The 17,344-nt window shown below is 48.2% G+C and overlaps 1 protein-coding gene across 3 annotated transcripts in view; it reads right to left on the reverse strand.

The window, feature by feature from the left end:
* Nucleotides 1-6,999: 6,999 nt before the first annotated feature.
* Nucleotides 7,000-17,344, reverse strand: part of ADD2 (adducin 2) — a 28,300-nt gene continuing 17,955 nt past the window's right edge. Inside the window, exons 12-15 of one of the 3 annotated variants that reach the window (XM_065397792.1) lie at nt 16,313-16,439; nt 7,937-7,965; nt 7,523-7,544; nt 7,000-7,244 (exon numbers count right to left, since the gene is read on the reverse strand). In XM_065397792.1, the coding sequence (XP_065253864.1) occupies nt 7,000-7,244; nt 7,523-7,544; nt 7,937-7,965; nt 16,313-16,439 (423 nt within the window). Of the gene's footprint in view, nt 7,317-7,522; nt 7,545-7,936; nt 7,966-13,051; nt 13,055-15,808; nt 15,938-16,312; nt 16,479-17,344 lie in introns of all 3 variants that reach the window. The other 2 variants (XM_065397790.1, XM_065397791.1) reach the window with 2 other exon arrangements.

Genomic DNA, 17,344 nt, shown 5'->3' on the forward strand with positions numbered 1-17,344 from the left:
TGTACAGCGGGGAAAGCGAAGGCCACACCCCCTCTGATGCAGGTGGGCAGGGAGGGGTGGGCACTGGCTCCTCCCCTAACATGCCAGCCAACGTAACTGAGCCAGCTGGAGGGGGAAGTGAGGTGTGCCAGTAAAAGGGCTGGGGAAGATTATTTCCCCTGTGGAAAAAAGAGGAAGCAGGGATCCAGTTGTGATTCTCACCGTCACGATGGAGACTGCGCGCTTTCCCTGGGGCACTGCAGTTCCAGGCTGCCCCTTAATGAGGCTGGACTGCCAGGGGCCAGTCCAGCCCTCTGTGAACCACAAAACACTTCTGCGTGAAGCCCCTTCTCCAAGAATCCAGCCAAGCACTGGGAGTATTCAGGGAGGGTGGAGAAGACAGAATTAGATCCCGTACATTTCAGCCACTGCTTCACACTGAGCTTTTCCTCTTCTCCCCCCCCCCCTTAGGAACAAATAACCATAAATCAGATCCATAATGGCGGGGATAATTAGGGGGTAATTTCAGAATAATTACACGGTTATTTATGTCTTGCCGATTACATGGCACAAGTGTTACTGTGAACAGATGTAAACTTATAAATGAATAACCAGTAAGTAAATATCATGTAATTACAGAGCTAGTCTATGGTCATTGTTCCTTATTAACTCAAGTGCTTCTCTTCAGAACAGCTCAACAAAAAAAACCCAACAGAAGCCCCGAGATTCCTAAATTATGTGGATCTGGTTATTCTGAGGGAATTGATGCATTAGGCTTTTGCAGTTCTGTGCCTTATGTGTGAAAGCCTCTCCTTGCCTCTCCATGGGCCTGATTCTGAGCACCCCTGATGTCCACAGGCCTGATTTGGCTCTCCTTTACACTGATGAAAAGGCCTGCTCCAAAGCCCCTTCACGTCAATGGAAACACTTCCATAGATTTGAGTGGGCTCTGGATCAGGCCTCAAATCACGACTGACTCCACTAAAGTCAATGGTGCTATGCTGGCGTGAAACCACAGGAAGCGAAATTAGAATCAGGATTTCAGTGGGTATTAACGGAAGCTCAGAATCTCATCCTGAATGGCACCAGCACAACTATTCAATGAACCACTTGTTAGGAATGGGTGTACATATTCAGTAAAGTGAGTAATATTTACCAATATGGTTTCCGTTCCAAGTTAGGGTCAAATCCAAGGGCTATTATAGAGGAGACGGACTTATGCTGCAAGAACTGGATTCAGATCCAAGCTTCACCACAGTTCAGGATTTTGGTTCAGGTCCCTTTCAGGCTATTTTATCTGACGCTTCTAAATCATGTCTGGGGCTTGGGCGGACTCCCAGTCACTTAGGCCAGGCCTTTTTTGGAAGCAGCATGTATGCAGCTCAGGTTCTGGCATTCAGGGCTTGTTTTCCTTTTACATGCAAACTCATATGTAACCACTGTTAGACATTCAGTCTTAAACATAGGAAATCCCTGCATTTCATAGGAATGTGTCCATAACAGATCAATGATCTATCTAGTCCAAGAGTCTGTCTCTCACAGTGGACAGTGCTTCAGAAGAAGGGATCAATACCTTGTAATTATATCTAATAATGCAATACTTCCCCATACAAGGGCAGTTGCACTTTCTTTCTGATCCCAGTTGGTGAATGGCTTTTCCCTTTCTAATTCCTATACTTTAAAAATAATGCTTATAACTTACACTGTTTTAAAGACAGTCTATTAGACCCCAGCCCTGCATGCTTCACACAAGAGAGATTCCCCCTAATTTCAATGGGAGTCCAGATGTGTAAGAGCTGGGAAGAGAGACATTAGAGTCAATATTGAGTGTGACATTTCACCAAAGAACAAAAAGGCAGAAGTAGGAGGAGTGGAGATTTATCTTGATTTCGTGCTGCTTCTCATGGCTCAGAATCTCATCATACTTGATCTTGTATGTTGGGTTTTGGCCTTTGCTGCCTCGTGTGATAAAAGCCATGCAGCCTGCAATTTAGTAGACTGGTAAGATTAAAGATGATCCCCAGTCCCAGACTGCAAAATGTGGGGGTATTTGGGTCAGGGGGTTTGGAATGGTTTCATCTCTGCTAGAGACAGGTCCAGCAAGAACACGGGATCTAAACATCCCTTAACTTTGGTGGTACTGGTGTCTATACCCAAAATACAGCTCTGAATTAGGCGTGTGTCAAGCTGACACCAACCTTACAGCAGAAGGAGTGGGAAGGATGTGGCAATCGGCCCTGGTGCTATCTACAAACGTATCCAAGATGGCAGATAGAAAACAAAAGTGGAGGGAAGCAGGGGAGAACAGAAGGGGTGAGAGGAGACGCAAAAGGGTCAGATTGGAAAGAGGAAAAAGAAGAAAAGTAAAAAGTCTTAGGACCAAGTTGCGAACCTCTTACTCATCTGGGGGAATGGTGGCTTGAGACGTTCCAAGAACTTAGCTTTCAGCCTTTCTTTATTTTCTTCTAAATAAAATGTGAGGAGCCATATTACTTTTGCCTCTGCTCATGATTTTTTCAGACACCTCCTCTTTTTCCTGGTGTTAATCCCATCATATGGGGTCCGCTCTAGGTGTCCTCTCTCTCCAAAGCACTTTGCTCAATGCCTTAGCTTCTATCACACCACAAACTAACATCTTCCCTTATCAGGGGTAGCCATGTTAGTCTGTATTCACAAAAACAACAAGGAGTGCGGTGGCACCTTAAAGACTAACAGATTTATTTGGGCATAAGCTTTTGTGGGTATCTGAAGAAGTAGGTTTTTTACCCACAAAAGCTTATGCCCAAATAAATCTGTTAGTTTTTAAGGTGCCACCGGATTCCTAGTTGTTTTTGTATCTTCCCTTATGACATCCCACCATTTCTTCTTGGGTCAGCCTCGCTGTCTTTTCCCTTCAGTCTTGATCTCTTGGACTCTCTTACCCACATAGTTGTCTAGACTGCGCTTTACATCACCAAACTATCTGAGCCTGCACTCCCTCGTAATTTTGTTTATGGCTGTTTCTTTGAGTAAGTCTCTAACCTACATGTTCCTCACATGGCCCTTCTTGGCTTACCCGGTCACCCATCTCAACATTTGCCTTTGCACGGAGCAGACCGTTGGCTCATGTTTTTCTTCTTTGGTGCCCAACACCCAGCGCCAGACCATAAAACTGGACACACCACAGGGCAAAAATCAGAGCTGGTGTAAACGGATGTAACTCCAGTACAAGTAACAAATAAGGAAGTCAATGGAGCTGATTAGCTATATGAAGTCTGAATTTTGCCCCATGTATTAATTGTACTAAGGGTGGAATTCACCTCAGCATAAGACTCAGGCACCACTCTAGTCCCCAGTCCTGCAGTCTGATTCACATGGTGTGTGCGCATTCATGTGAATATAATAATAATAATAAATAATAATTAATGGAGATATCCCATCTCCTAGAACTGGAAGCGACCTTGAAAGGTCATCAAGTCCAGCCCCCTGCCTTCACTAGCAGGACTAAGTACTGATTTTGCCCCAGATCCCCAAGTGGCCCCCTCAAGGATTGAACTCACAACCCTGGGTTTAGCAGGCCAATGCTCAAACCACTGAGCTATCCCTCCCCCCTGTGAAACCCCACTGGAATTTGTGAGACCCCACATGATCTGACTGCAGGACTGAGGTCTTAGGCCCAGTACTGTGACTGACACCACATAGACGGACCCCTTCACATGGGTCTGTGGCATCTGTTGCAGAAGCAGGACCCAAGATTTCAAGCTCTTTGGAGGCAGGGACCACACTTTCATCTATGTTTATACAGTACTTAGTCCAATGGGGCCCCAATCCGGATCATGGGCCTCTGGGCAGGGTTGTAATTCAGATATTAAATAACAGTAAGACATCATGGTCAATAATAACCATTGACTCCGCGGGATCACTCAGGGGTGAAATTCTCTGGCTTGTGTTATTCAGGAATTCAGACTAGATGGTCATAATGAGCCTATCTGGCCTTAAAATCTAATGTTAATAAGCACAACATCCAACAGTAAATATTTATAGGTTTGGGCCTTTAATTTGTCAAAATCTGCCCATCGTGCATACAATGGATTTAGGCAACAGAAACTTAAGCACAGCTAACCTTAAGGACCTGGATTTAATTTATCTAGCATACATGAACACCAAGAGCACATATCTAAAAGGTCCGGAGTTTTTGCTGTTGAGGTTTTTTTTGTTGATTTTTTTTCCGTGTTCCACATTTGCCAAGCACACCTAGTAACTTGCTCTTTAAAATAAAAATAACTTGTGTTTTCAAAATATCTTCCCCTCCATCCTACCCCCCCCCCCAAAAAAGGTGGCAAAGCAAGATTTTGGTGCTTATTAAAAATTGCGAATCACCCCAAAGTTCTGTATTAAGGCAAATCGTGATGCAAGATTGGGGAGCTGATTCCCTACCCTATGAAGAAAATGCATCAGCTACTTTCTCAGTATGGATCTTGCTGGAATGCACGTTCTTGGATTCCCCACCACAACAGCCTTATTAAAAAAAGATTATTTCAAGGACATTTTGCCTGAACAGATTCTGTTATTGTGAAGGGGAATAATAAATAACCATACCTAGTGTTCACATATAGCACTTTTCAACAGCAGAGCTCAAAGCACATAGGGGAAACTGAGGTGCAGAGACTAACCCAAGGTCAACCACCAGGCCAGAGCTGAGAATAGAACCCTGGTCTCCTAAGATGCAGTCATGTGCTTTAACCACTAGACCCCACAGCCTCATTCCAGCACAAATGAGACTCTGAAAACCACAGGGTTGGAACATAAAAAAAAAAAAAAAAAACCCACAATGAAAGTTGTTGCTTTTTTATCAGAATTTTTCCAACCAGTTTGCTTCATACAGGCAGAGATGGATCCGGCTCACAAATTATGGATCCAGAATCACATCCAAATCCAAACTTCATTGGCGTTCAGCGTCACGGTTTCAAGTCCAGGCCACTACAGAAAGAGGCCTCGCTTCCTGATCTTATAGAACTACTGGTAGACGTTAGCGATGAGCCTGACCCAGAACACTGCGTCAGTATACAGACTACAATATCCTTCTACGTCAGTTGTTCTCAAGCCTTCCATTTCTGTGGACCTGATGACAGAGAAAGATTTCTCCATGGACCACCTCTTTCCCAGTTTCTCAACACCCCCACCCCCCACCCCACTCCCTTACATGGTTCTCCAAGTGCCATTCTGCGGACTAACAATAGCCCATTGTTTGAGAACAGCGACCTTAAGCCTTCGGGGTCTGATCCAGCTCCCATTTAAGTCAATGGAAATCCTGTTTCAATGGGGCAAGATCAAGATCTCATTTGGTTAGCACCTTTAATGCCAGAGTCCTCAAACTGACAGAGGAACATTGGCCTGTTTATCTCCTTTAACTGTGGCATGATAGGTTAGATGTTAGCTCAACCTTTCTAACTATCCGGATGGTTAAGCACTGGAACAGGTTACGGAGGGAGGTTGTGGAATCTACATCATTGGAGGATTCTAAGAACAGGTTGGACAAATACCTGTCAGGGATGGTCTAGGTTTACTTAATCTTACCTTAGCATGGGGGGATGAATCAGATGGTCTCTCAATGACCCTTCTAACCCTATATTTCTATGATTCTCTGATTGTAAATTGTAATAATCCTCATCTGTTGGTAACTTTGTCTTATTTTGAAGAGGGGGTGAAGGTTAGAGATGGGGGGGGGTAGGTTAAGCCAGTTGGCAATAACATGTCACAGGTGTGAACTCGTGTTTCATTTTCACTCTGGAGTCGGGGTTGGTGGGAGGGTGCGGGTGGGGAAGAGGGAATGCACTCACAACCCCTCTTCGCTGCCAGTCCAGAATGGCATGTGCTGAGCCAGCGGAAGCTGAACGCAATGAAAAGTGCTAACAGGTCTCATATCTGCATCACAGCCTCATCTAAGTGTAATTAATTAGTAGCGCAGCAAGTGGGGGTGAAGTCGCATTTTCTATAGGCTTTTCATTCTGGAGTGATTATTACAGGAGTGATATCGTCAGCGTGCATTTATTCCAAACTAACAAAATAGCACTTAGTGACTGAAATTTTCTTGCTTCTTAAACTTAACATAGAGAGTTCCCGGAGGCTTTTTTCCTTCCCCGCTCTTACCACTATATTTATAGTGGGACACGTTATCTTGTGTGTTATTGTGAGGGAGGGATTTGTGTACTTCCCCACCGACTGAGACACAATAGTCATTTCCAAGAGGCTTCACTACTGCAGCAAATGGATCGTTAGATAACTTGGTGTCACCATTCTGGCTAGAAAGGAACTTGAAAATGGCTTGTTGGCCTAGGTGTAAGGTAGTCACCCAGGAAGCAAAAGGTCATGGGTCCACAGCCTGACCCTTCCTTCTAGGAGAGCAATCCTTCACCTTTGGGTTTTGATAAAATTGGATCGTCTCCATTTGAGATTATACAGCGAATTGCAACACTGTAATTAGCCAGGATTCCACTGCAGAACTGGAAAAAGGGAATCAATCATTGTCAATGTCCCCTCCTGTTTCACGAGGGTCTTTTCTTGCACCAAATTATTTCTAAAAGGTGGCCACATGGGCTGTAAAGGAGCAGCATGTGGAAAAACCTCAGCCCACAGGAGATAAATGGTTTGGAGCATTAGTGCTGTGACAAGGAGGAACTGGTACAGAGAACCAGTTTTACAGCTTGTGAAATTAGTGACTAGCTCCCTTGAGCAGAAAATAAGGACCACAATCATTCCTAAGCTCGCTTACTTCTTCAAAAACCGGTTTAACAGGGAATGATACATCTCGCGCCATGAGTACCCAGAAAATTTGCCTCATTTCCCCCAAAGTCTAGATGTTGTCTCAGCCACACGTATTACACAGGAGTCATTCCAGGACCCTCAACCTCTGGTTCTATCTCAGCACAAACCATTCTAGGAGAGGCAGCTATTGGCTATCAGCTTCCTCTACTGCTCTGGTGACCTTGGTGGGTGGGGGAGAAGGAAGGAAGCAGCAGGAGGAGAAGGCCTGGAGAGGAATCAAGATTCAGCCTTCTCCTTCTTTTTGCCCTTTTTCAGGAAGGATGGGGTCCGGAATTTCTTCTTCTTCTTGGAGGGAGATTTGGATGGCGAGCCTTCTGGGGACACAGGCCCACTAGTAATTGACTCGGTTTTGTCCTTAGGGGCATCTGGGTCAGCATCTGTGGTTGTGGTCATCTGGCTCATTCCTTTGCTTAGGGTGTCTTCTGCAGTTTGGTCGTCATCTTTCCCGTTCACGACCACCGCTGCCGGCTGCGCCTCCTCTCCAGCAGCAGTGGGATCGGCAAGGACTTGGCTGGTGTCCGTCTTCTTAGCACCTTCACAAAAGAAAGACACAAGGCATGAGGATTTATGGAGGCAGGGTCCCCAATCTCACTAGAAGGGCTGCTACTTTGTGTGGCTACAGGGCCGGATCACCTGGCTTTGCGAAGTGGTTTTGACTGGGAGATTGCAGGCTAATAAGGAGTGGGCATTTTCCAGCTTGCCTAGAGCTAGCCCTGTGGTCTTACTATAATCATTCCACCAGTGACTTCAATGAGGAAACTCTAGCTTGACACTAGTTTAAATAGAAGCAGAATTTGGCCCAAGGGGCAAGGACATTGTCGTGGTCTGATTCCCTTCTCTCTGACACCATTGTAAGTCCATTGGGTCTGGCTCTCCTGTGCCGTGCACCTTGAGGATCTATACATCTCTGCAAAGTGGGCCTGATCTGAAGTTGGTGGTGTGTTTCATCCACTTTGCACAGGTGCAGGGCAGTGGGGAATCAGGCCTATGGTATTTACACGGACTAGACCTTATCATGCTCCCACTGAATGGGAATTTGGCCCTTGATTTCAACAAAAGCCAGAGCAGTCTTGCTGTGATGGGGAGAAAATGGGACACTGATGGGTTGAGACAATATGGCCGGGAAGGATCCTCTGACCCACATCTCCTGGACCCGGGGAAAGAGCTTGTGCTTCACGTTGCCTCCTCGGTTTCATTTTTCCTCATTGAATGCAGGCAGAGCTAGAAGTCGGAACTAAAGGTATGTCTACATGGTAACCGCTGCAGTGGCAGAGCGATGCTGCTGAAGCTATGCCACTGTAGCACCGTAGTGTAGACACTTCCAACAGCAGTGGAAGAGGTTCTCTTTCTGAGAGGCTGACGGAAGAATCCTTCCATCAACCTAGCCATGTTTACACCAGGGTGAGGTCAATCTAATTACAGTGTTCCAGGTGCAAAATTGTTCAGAGCCCCTGAGCAAGGTAACTAGGTCAGTCTATGGGTATGTCTACACTACCCACCGGATCGGCGGGTAGTGATCGATCTATCGGGGATCGATGTATCGCATCTCGTCTAGACGCGATACATTGATCCCTGAACGCGCTCCCGTCGACTCCGGAACTCCACCAGGGCGAGAGCAGAAGCAGAGTTGATGGGGGAGCGGCAGCCGTCGATCCCGCGCCGCGAGGACGCGAAGTAAGTTGATCTAAGATACGTCGCCTTCAGCTACGCTATTCTCGTAGCTGAAGTTGCGTATCTTAGATCGATTCCCGCCCCCCAGTATAGACCAGGCTTACGCGTAAATCTGGCCTAGGTTTAAAACCAGAAGTCTCTCAACTTCGTCCCTGGGAAAAAGAGGTTGCAAATTCCGTCTATGGAACTCCAGAGAAGAAGGGGTTATTGCTAAGCAAACATGGTGCCCAACAGGAGCAGATTGGCCAAGGATGGTCAGAACTCCTGGAAGCCTGTCTGCTAAGTGACCGGTACATTTAAACAGTGCTAAGGGTACCTAGGCACTTGGATTTTCCATTTGCTCACTCACGCTGTTTTTCCCTCTGAGCCCACAAACACAGACAGGAGTGTGGTGTTTTGCAAAGGGCTTCTTTTGCAACTAGTGTTAATGAATGATCCTCTTTGACAATGAACACAGGAAGCTGTGTTTTGGGAAGAAGCAATTAAACAATTGCATGCATGCCTCTTTTCCTCTTCCTTCTCCTCTCCCTCTCTCTTTTTTTCCCTTGTCCCGTAGATTTCTTTATTGGATTTACTAAGTTAATTATAACTAACACACCAGACTTCCATAGCACCTTTCAACTAAGGATCCCAAAGGGCTTTACAAAGAGGTGCTGAGTCACCCAACACCCTTGTGAGGCATGCGGTATGATCTCCATTTTACAGATGGGGAAACTGAATCATGGATCATTTAGGCAACTTGCCCAAGGTCACGCAGTAAGTAAGAAGCAGAGTGAGGAATAGAACCCATGGATCCCCTGCTCTAATTGCTAGACCGCACTCTTGGCTGATACTGTCACAGCTTGTGTAAAGCCCACGCAATATACGTAGTGGAGCAGCTGTTCCCTTTGTACATATTCATCATGAATATATTGCTCCCTGGCTGTTTTGCCCACAAATTACCTTTCACCCCTTCCCCGTAGGCCAGTGGTTCCCAAACTGGGGTTCGCAAACCCCTGGGGGTTCGCACAACGTTACAGGGGGTTCGCCAGAAAAATTTCCTTAATGGCGGCCAGAGGACCCTGGGCATGGGAGGAAGCAGGTGTGACCCAGTTGCAGAGCAGACTGTGGAGCCCTGTGGAGCGCTGAGTGGGCAGCCGAGCCCCAGTCAGCGTGGGGCCAGCATCCCGAGTCCCGCGGGGCCAGCAGCCTGAGCCCCGGTCAGCGGAGGCACCGGCAGCCCGAGCCCCATGCAGCGCGGGGCCGGGCAGCTGGGGCCGTCAGCCCGAGCCCCAGCAGTCAGCGAGGGCCAGCAGCCCAAGCCCCACGGAGTGCAGAGCCGGCAGCCCAGACCCCGGCCAGCAGGGGCCAGCAGCCTGAGCCCCATCGTGGGCAGGGCGGCAGCTGGGACCCCAGGCACGCAGGTGGCAGCTTGGACCCGTCTTTGGCAGATGGGAAGTTGGGTGGCATGAGGGGCAGAGTGAGCAGGGGCCACGCTGTACGTGGGGGGTGGTCCAGGCTAATTTGTCCCTCGCGGGGCACCCTGCTTGGGATGGCCCTAGTGGTGGAAGAAAAAGTGTTTGCGCGCCAAACCAGCTGGAACCAGGTAGTAGTCACTGTAGCAGCGTTCAGGTGCCTCAGTAATTCGATACTAAGTCATTTTCTCTGGAGTGCTGTTTTGCTTCAGTGAGAGGTGAGTGAACGTTAGCATCACACTGAGGAGATTTAAACTTAAATCCCTGGAAATATTCATTTTTAGGAGGGGGTTCACGAGATTTCACATTTTAGTGAAAGGGGTTCACGGGTTGTTAAAGTTTGGGAACCACTGCCGTAGGCAAATATGGGCCACGTTTAAAAAGGTGATACGACTGCTTTGGTGTTTGCCGAGCTGCTGGTTTTAGAGCTAGCACTGGGATAGAGCTAGCATCAAAATATGGATAATATGTGGTATGGTGAAAGCTGGATCTCCCCCCTCCAACCCTCTCAGAGGCTGGCTGTAAGGACACATTAACCTTGTTAATTCAGACAGTGAATACATTTTGTGCAGGCATCCCCGCCATGATTCCATAAGGATTTGGGATAGAAAGGAAATGGCACGGAGGAGGAAGCTTTCTTTTCAGAGCCTGCAGTGCAGAGAACATTTGGAATCAGGCAGTCAACCCCCAATCTTGGCTGCCCTGATTTGTAAGGCCTGGCTCTTTGCTTGACTCCTAGCCTGCCTGCACCTCCACCCAGTGCTCCTTGACTTAGAGCCCGATTCTGGTGAGCACAGAGCGGTACTTACTCAATGCGTAGCGCCCGTCTCTGCTGGGGTTGTTCCTGTGACTAAGTGCAACTCAGTGAGAATGATGGTGACCCTCAAGACGCAATACAGTTTAAAAACATTAGTGCTTCTCTACGCAGAGACCCAGGGTACATCTACCCTTCAAGCTGGGGTGTGGATCCTCAAAGAGACATACCCGTGCTATCTCTGAGCAAGCCCGTGCGCTAAAAATAGACTGCAGCTGCAACGAGGCACCCCGAGTACGTATCTGTCTGTGAGGATCCTGGGATCATGAACCTGTGGGCTCTCAGCCACTGCCGCATCCATACCACCACCTGCCAACTCTAGCCGGGACTGAGGAATTGGGAGCCCAAAGAGGTAACACTCCACTAAGTGCACCAGCCAGAGGGACCTGACTGGAGATGCTCTGGAGTCCCTGATTGGACTGGGTACGCTATTAAAGCCAGAAAGAGACACAGGAAGCGGTCTGTACAAGAAGGTGGATCCTGGCTTGCTGCTGCTACAGACCCTGCTGTCCGCTACTTGGCTCCTGGCCTCGTCCTCGGTTCCTGACTTTGATCCTGCTCTGTTCCCGGCTCCTGCGCTTGGTCTCATTCCAGTCCCTGAACCCGGTTGCTCTGGTTTCTGACTGCTCTGGCTCCAACCCTAGGCGCTGATCCGTGGTTTTACCTCCCGTTTCCTGTCTGACTTTTGGCTCTGACACCGGGCTCCTGACTTTGGACTTGTCCATTGATCTCTGGTTCCTGAACATTGTGCTGCCTACCAGGCCAGACTGCCCACGTCCCAGTCACTAGTACGGTCTTCCACAGCCCCCAACGCCGTCCAAGACACCAGGACGCTCCTCCACTCATGCCGCTGTGTTAGCTTGATGAGAGGTGAGGTGAGTATGTCTCCTCAAACTCCCAGGTTAAGGTGTAGACATATCCTTAGTACACGGCAAGCCAGGGTCACCTGAATGTACAGTGCACTAGCCTGCTGTGGACTAAGTCACCACGCGGACCCAACTACCGTGCATGCCAAGTTCCGGAGTGCACTTTGATGTTCCGCAAAGCGCACCACCGAACTTTTAGTGCGCGGTAGTCAAGTCCACGTCATGACTTAGTGTGCCACAGGCTAACGCACTCTACATTCATACCTGCTGTGACAAAGTTCCTCCTCTATCTTGGTGGGTCCTGCGCTTATTGGCGGATTTTCTTGCCTCAGAGATTCACCATGTGGGTTGGGGAACAGCCCAGAGACCTTCCCCTCTGGAAGAACCCACAGTCCAGGTCAATTGGGAGGTTTGGGGGGAACCCGGGCCCGCCCTCTACTCCGGGTTCCAGCCCAGGGCCCTGTGGACTGCAGCTGTCTATAGTGCCTCCTGTAACAGCTGCATGACAGCTACAACTCCCTGGGCTACTTCCCCATGGCCTCCTCCAAACACCTTCCTTATTCTCACCACAAGACCTTCCTCCTGGTGTCTGATAAAGCTTGTGCTCCTCAGTCCTCCAGCAGTACACCCTCTCCCTCTCAGCTCCTTGCGCCTCTTGCTCCCAGCTCCTCACACTCGCACCACAAACTGAAGTGAGCTCCTTTTAAAACCCAGGTGCCCTGATTAGCCTGCCTTAATTGATTCTAGCAGCTTCTTCTTAATTGGCTCCAGGTGTCCTAATTAGCCTGCCTGCCTTAACTGGTTCTAGCAGGTTCCTGATTACTCTAGTGCAGCCCCTGCTCTGGTCACTCAGGGAACAGAAAACTACTCATCCAGTGACCAGTATATTTGCCCTCTACCAGACTCCTGTACCCCACTGGTCTGGGTCTGTCACACTGCGTAGACAAGCCCTTACTTCCGTCCCTCTCATCACGGGAGATTGGTCAGCGCCGAGAAAGATCCAAAATCTGAAGCAGACCAGAGTCCATCTGTAATTTTGACTACACCAAGCCATTAGATTTTTGCCTACTTAAAACAGTAACACCCGTCACTACGCAAAGGTATGTCAGTCAGTGGCTGGCGTGAGAAGTACTTTGGCGAGAGAAGCACAGTGCCGAGTCCTGAGAAAGTACTAGAGTAAGAATTCAGCCACACATTTTCAAATAAAGAAATAATGCAAAGGCGTAATAAGCCGGCTAGGATTGAAGAAAGAAAGTAGCTTCAGCTCTCAGACGGGCTGTGTATTCAATAGAGCTGGGTGAAATTTTTCAGCTCCAGCTTTCTGCCCCCTTCCCCCCCCCCAGCAAAATGCAGATTTGGCAACACCGAGACGTTTCACGAGATGTCAGTTTCGTCAAATTGTTTTGGTAGGGGGAAAAAAGAGTAAAAAAAAATTCTGAAAAAAATCTTTGCCTCTGTAAGACGCTCTCACATTAGGTGGCATGAGGGATGCAACACTGCATCACCCCCAGACCCTGCGCTCTGTAATATCCTTAAATGTACATGGCATAGGGGCTTGAAACCTGCCCAGACTTTGGTCTCCTGCGTGGCAGAGAGGGAGCTGCTAGGTGAAACGATTCCTACAAGTATCTATAACATTGATTTTTTTTTTCATTTTACCGCCCCGAGCCCAGTAATGACTTACCATCAGAAACCTCATCAAATTTTAGAGCTTTCCTTTTCCCATGCTGTCTTTTAGGACACTAAAGGCACAAATTGTGTATGCAACAGCAGAAAGTGATGTGCACAATGGGAAGCAATGGGGAAAAGACACAAGAACTGCAAGAAAAGCTGTTTATAGCAAGCGTAAATAGCTTTGCTGGCCAGTTTTGATGCTGGCCATTTGAACTCACATCGTTGGTGTTTTGAAATCAGTAAGCTAGGACAAAGCTCTGGTCTCAGATCTGCCCGGCAGATCTTGAATCCTATATTCCATTCCTCCCCCATACACAGATCCCCCACTGATAGGGTGACCAGATGTCCCGATTTTATAGGGACAGTCCTGATATTTGAGGCTTTGTCTTACATAGGCGCCTATTACCCCTCACCCCCATCCTGATTTTTCACACTTGCTGTCTGGTCACGCTACCCACTGAGCTCAGCGGAAGTTCTGTGAACAGGGTGAGAAGAAAACTGTCAAGCCCTCCTGGGCAGAATTTTGTCCATTAAGCAGATTTTGTGATCTTGGTGTGGTGCTTTTGAGGGTGGGAGATTCCTTCTACAAAGACCTGAGCCTACAGCTGGCTTCTTTTTACAACGTTCAGGACTATCTTTGGGCGGAAGAGAGACAGGAGATAAAAATGGGGCATAAAAACAAATCCTTCTCAAAATCTTGAGCAAGGAAAAAGTCAGAGCAACTCTTCTGAAACAGCCTATAAGAAAGGAGCCTTTCTTAAAAATCCCTCCAAAGTGAGAGGCATCGGCATCTTAATAGAGGTCTAAATTACACAGTTGGATGGTCAAATCAGCACACAGGCAGGTAAAGTGGGAACTTTCAAGTATCAGTGCTTACATACAATGGTGAGGGTTTCTAGAGATATGACAGATAGAATTTATGATGATAATAATAATAATGCTTTGCTCTCATGTAATACTTTCCCACAGTAGATCTCAAAGTGCTTTTCAAAGCAGGTCAGTAGCATTATCCCCATTTTACAAAGGGGGAAACTGAGGCATAGAGTGGGGAAGTGACTTGCCCTAGGTCACCCAACAGGCTAGGGGCTGAGCCAGGAATAGAACCCACATCTTCTAAGTGCCAGGCTGGTGCTCCGTCCAATAGGCCACCCTGCCTCTGAGCCTAAGTGCTGATCGGAACAGCCAAATGCAGAACGTGCAGGTTCTATTAAGGTGCCCAACATTTGAAAACTGGTGCCTATTGGTCTCCCATATAACGAAAAACTGATACTTGGCGAACTGAAAGCTAGCACATTTGGAAGCTTTTCCATGGAGCTGCATCCCTGCTGTGAACATATTGGAAGGTTTCCCCACCCACCCTCTATCTCCCCTGTGAGAAGCATCCCACCTCCCGCAAGGTGATGGTATGCGAGCTTAGAAAACAGCCTCTCTATACTTACTACAGTGACAAGTATTCAGAATCAGAGGTAAGTCCTTTGGAGAAAGCAACACATGGAAAGAGAAAGGAAGAAATTGTGGGGACAGACATACACCAACACAATGAGACACAATGTGACACAATGAGAACAATAAAAGAGTAACGCCATCACATTGACCTTCATGGACCAGTTCACGTCTTTGCCTAGGGCAGCCAGATACCTTCATTGTCTCCAGTGAGCTATGCATCTGATCTGAGGAGCATGCTAATAACTCACACCATTTCTCCCCCCGCATTATGCCCAGCTACTGATTAACACAACGCTGACATGTTTTCATTTTAGCTATCTGATACCCTCTGATGGTATTATATCGCCTCTTACATTGAAATCCAAGGCAGGAGATAGATAGATATAAATCTCTCTCTCTCTCTCTCTCGATATAGATATAGATAGATAGATCTATATCTATCTCCTGCCTTGGATTTCAATGTAAGAGCAGAGGCGACATAATACCATATATATATATATATAATGTTCTGGAACCCTTGGGACTAACTCACACACATTTGACTGACCCAAAGCCCACTGAAATTAGTAGAAAGACTCCCATTGATTTCAATGGGGTTTGGATCAGGTCCATAGCCAGCAGTTTCTTACTACATGTATTGTTATGCTCACTGGTTGCGCCTCGTTTCAAGTTACATTGCCAACTCTTTGGGGCGGGGGCTGTGTCTTTCCATGGGTTTGTACAGCGCCTAACACAATGGAGAGCTTATTCCGGGGGAGGGCTTTGGGCACTCCTGCGGTGCAAATAATAAAGAAATAGACATCTTCGTTCCAAAGGCCTCCTGTGTGATTTGTTGGGACAAAGATGGCGCAGAACTTATGGCCATAATAACCCACCCTCCTTTTAACAAAGAAAAGGAGAACTGGATTATCTTTCCACTGGTGGAAGATGCCCCTCCAAGCCTACAGTATGCCCATGCCTTGCTGCCCATGTGACAGGGCTCAGGTTTATCTCAGGATGCGACTGCAGGAACACTGCTGCATCCACCCTAGGCAGTACCCCAAATGCTCCAATTCCCGCCATGCAGCATAACCACTGCCTGGCACGCAGGCTCAGCTTACCGTCTGAGGACTTCGCGGGGGACACGGGTGGGCTCTTTGGTGGAGACTTTGTGGGGCTTCGCTGTGGGGAAGCGCAGGGAGACTTCACAGGAGAAGCCTGAGATTCCTCCACGCTCGCGTCTCTTTCACCTAGGAGCAGAGAAGACATCCAAGTGCTATGTAAAAGATGGGGGGCGGGATCCCAAAAGACACACTCCCCGCCTGTCTTCTGGGTACAGCTAATTGGAACGTATTTCCTCCAAGCTCAAATGTTTTGAAGACGTATCGGTTCCCATAGGGAGGGTTTTCTGGGAGCGCTGTACATGCACAGGGATGTGGGAGAGCCAGATGAAGTCCCTGCTCTGCTCGATTCACAGTGATCTGGGAGGAAAGACTCTGCTCTGAACCGGGCAGAGCAAGGACAAGAACCTGGATTCCCTGGCCAGGGCCCTAGTTAACCCCCCGCAACACACACACACTTCACGTGACCGAACAAAGCCATGGCTGCTCCCTCCGGTTATTTACCGTCTAATCCCAGTTTCTTTCTTTCCACCTCTTTCTTGTACTCCTCCAGCTCTTGGTCGGTTAGCTGGCTGAACGGGTTGGGGGGCTCTGGCTCAGTCGGTATCTCCTCCTGGGATTCTTCTTTTGTCTCCGTGTCTGCTTTGGAAGCCAGGTTACTCTCCGCGGACTGAAACCAACCGCAGACATGACATTGCGCCATCAGCACGAGGGCTGGGGATAAGGTTTAGTGGGTTTTGTGGGCTAGCGATCCTCTTATGTCATGGACCCGAGGCTCAGTATTCTAGGAGCCCAGCCCATGGTTTAAGTGTTTGTTCTCACCAATGCCGATCTTGATCTGCAGGGAGCAAAGCCCCGTGTGCAGCAGAACTGGTGCGATTCCACCATGCACAAGGGGAGCGGGTTATGGGGAAGGCACACAAGCCCTGTGTGGCATGAACTCAGCTCCAGGGTGGGAGAAATATCTTAGGGGGCTGCTATGGGGAGTGGGGCTAGTGGATCCATTACTCTGTGTCTCCATTTGATACTGCCATCCATGGAGTTGGGGCACAGTGTAGTTTTAACGGGGTGGGGGCAGCTCCACTCCAACTCTGAGCAGGGAGAGAGGCCCCCCACTTCAACACCAACACATCACCATCAGGATTCCCCTGATCTGAGCTCCACAGCTAGAGCCTGCGTGCTTATTCTGCAGAGAAGGACCTGGGGATTACAGTGGACGAGAAGCTGGATCTGAGTCAGCAGTGTGCCCTCATTGCCAAGAAGGCCAACGGCATATTGGGCTGTATTAGTAGGAGCACTGCCAGCAGATCGAGGGAAGTGATTATTCCCCTCTATTCGGCACTGGTGAGGCCACACCTGGAGTATTGTGTCCAGTTTTGGTCCCCCCACTACAGAAAGGATGTGGACAAATTGGAGAGAGTCCAGCAGAGGGCAACAAAAATGATTAGGGGGGTGGGGCACATGACTTACGAGGAGAGGCTGAGGGAACTGGGATTATTTAGTCTGCAGAAGAGAAGAGTGAGGGGAGATTTGATA

The sequence above is a fragment of the Emys orbicularis genome, chromosome 2, assembly GCF_028017835.1.
Source record: "Emys orbicularis isolate rEmyOrb1 chromosome 2, rEmyOrb1.hap1, whole genome shotgun sequence".
NCBI classification, from domain to species: Eukaryota; Metazoa; Chordata; order Testudines; family Emydidae; genus Emys; species Emys orbicularis.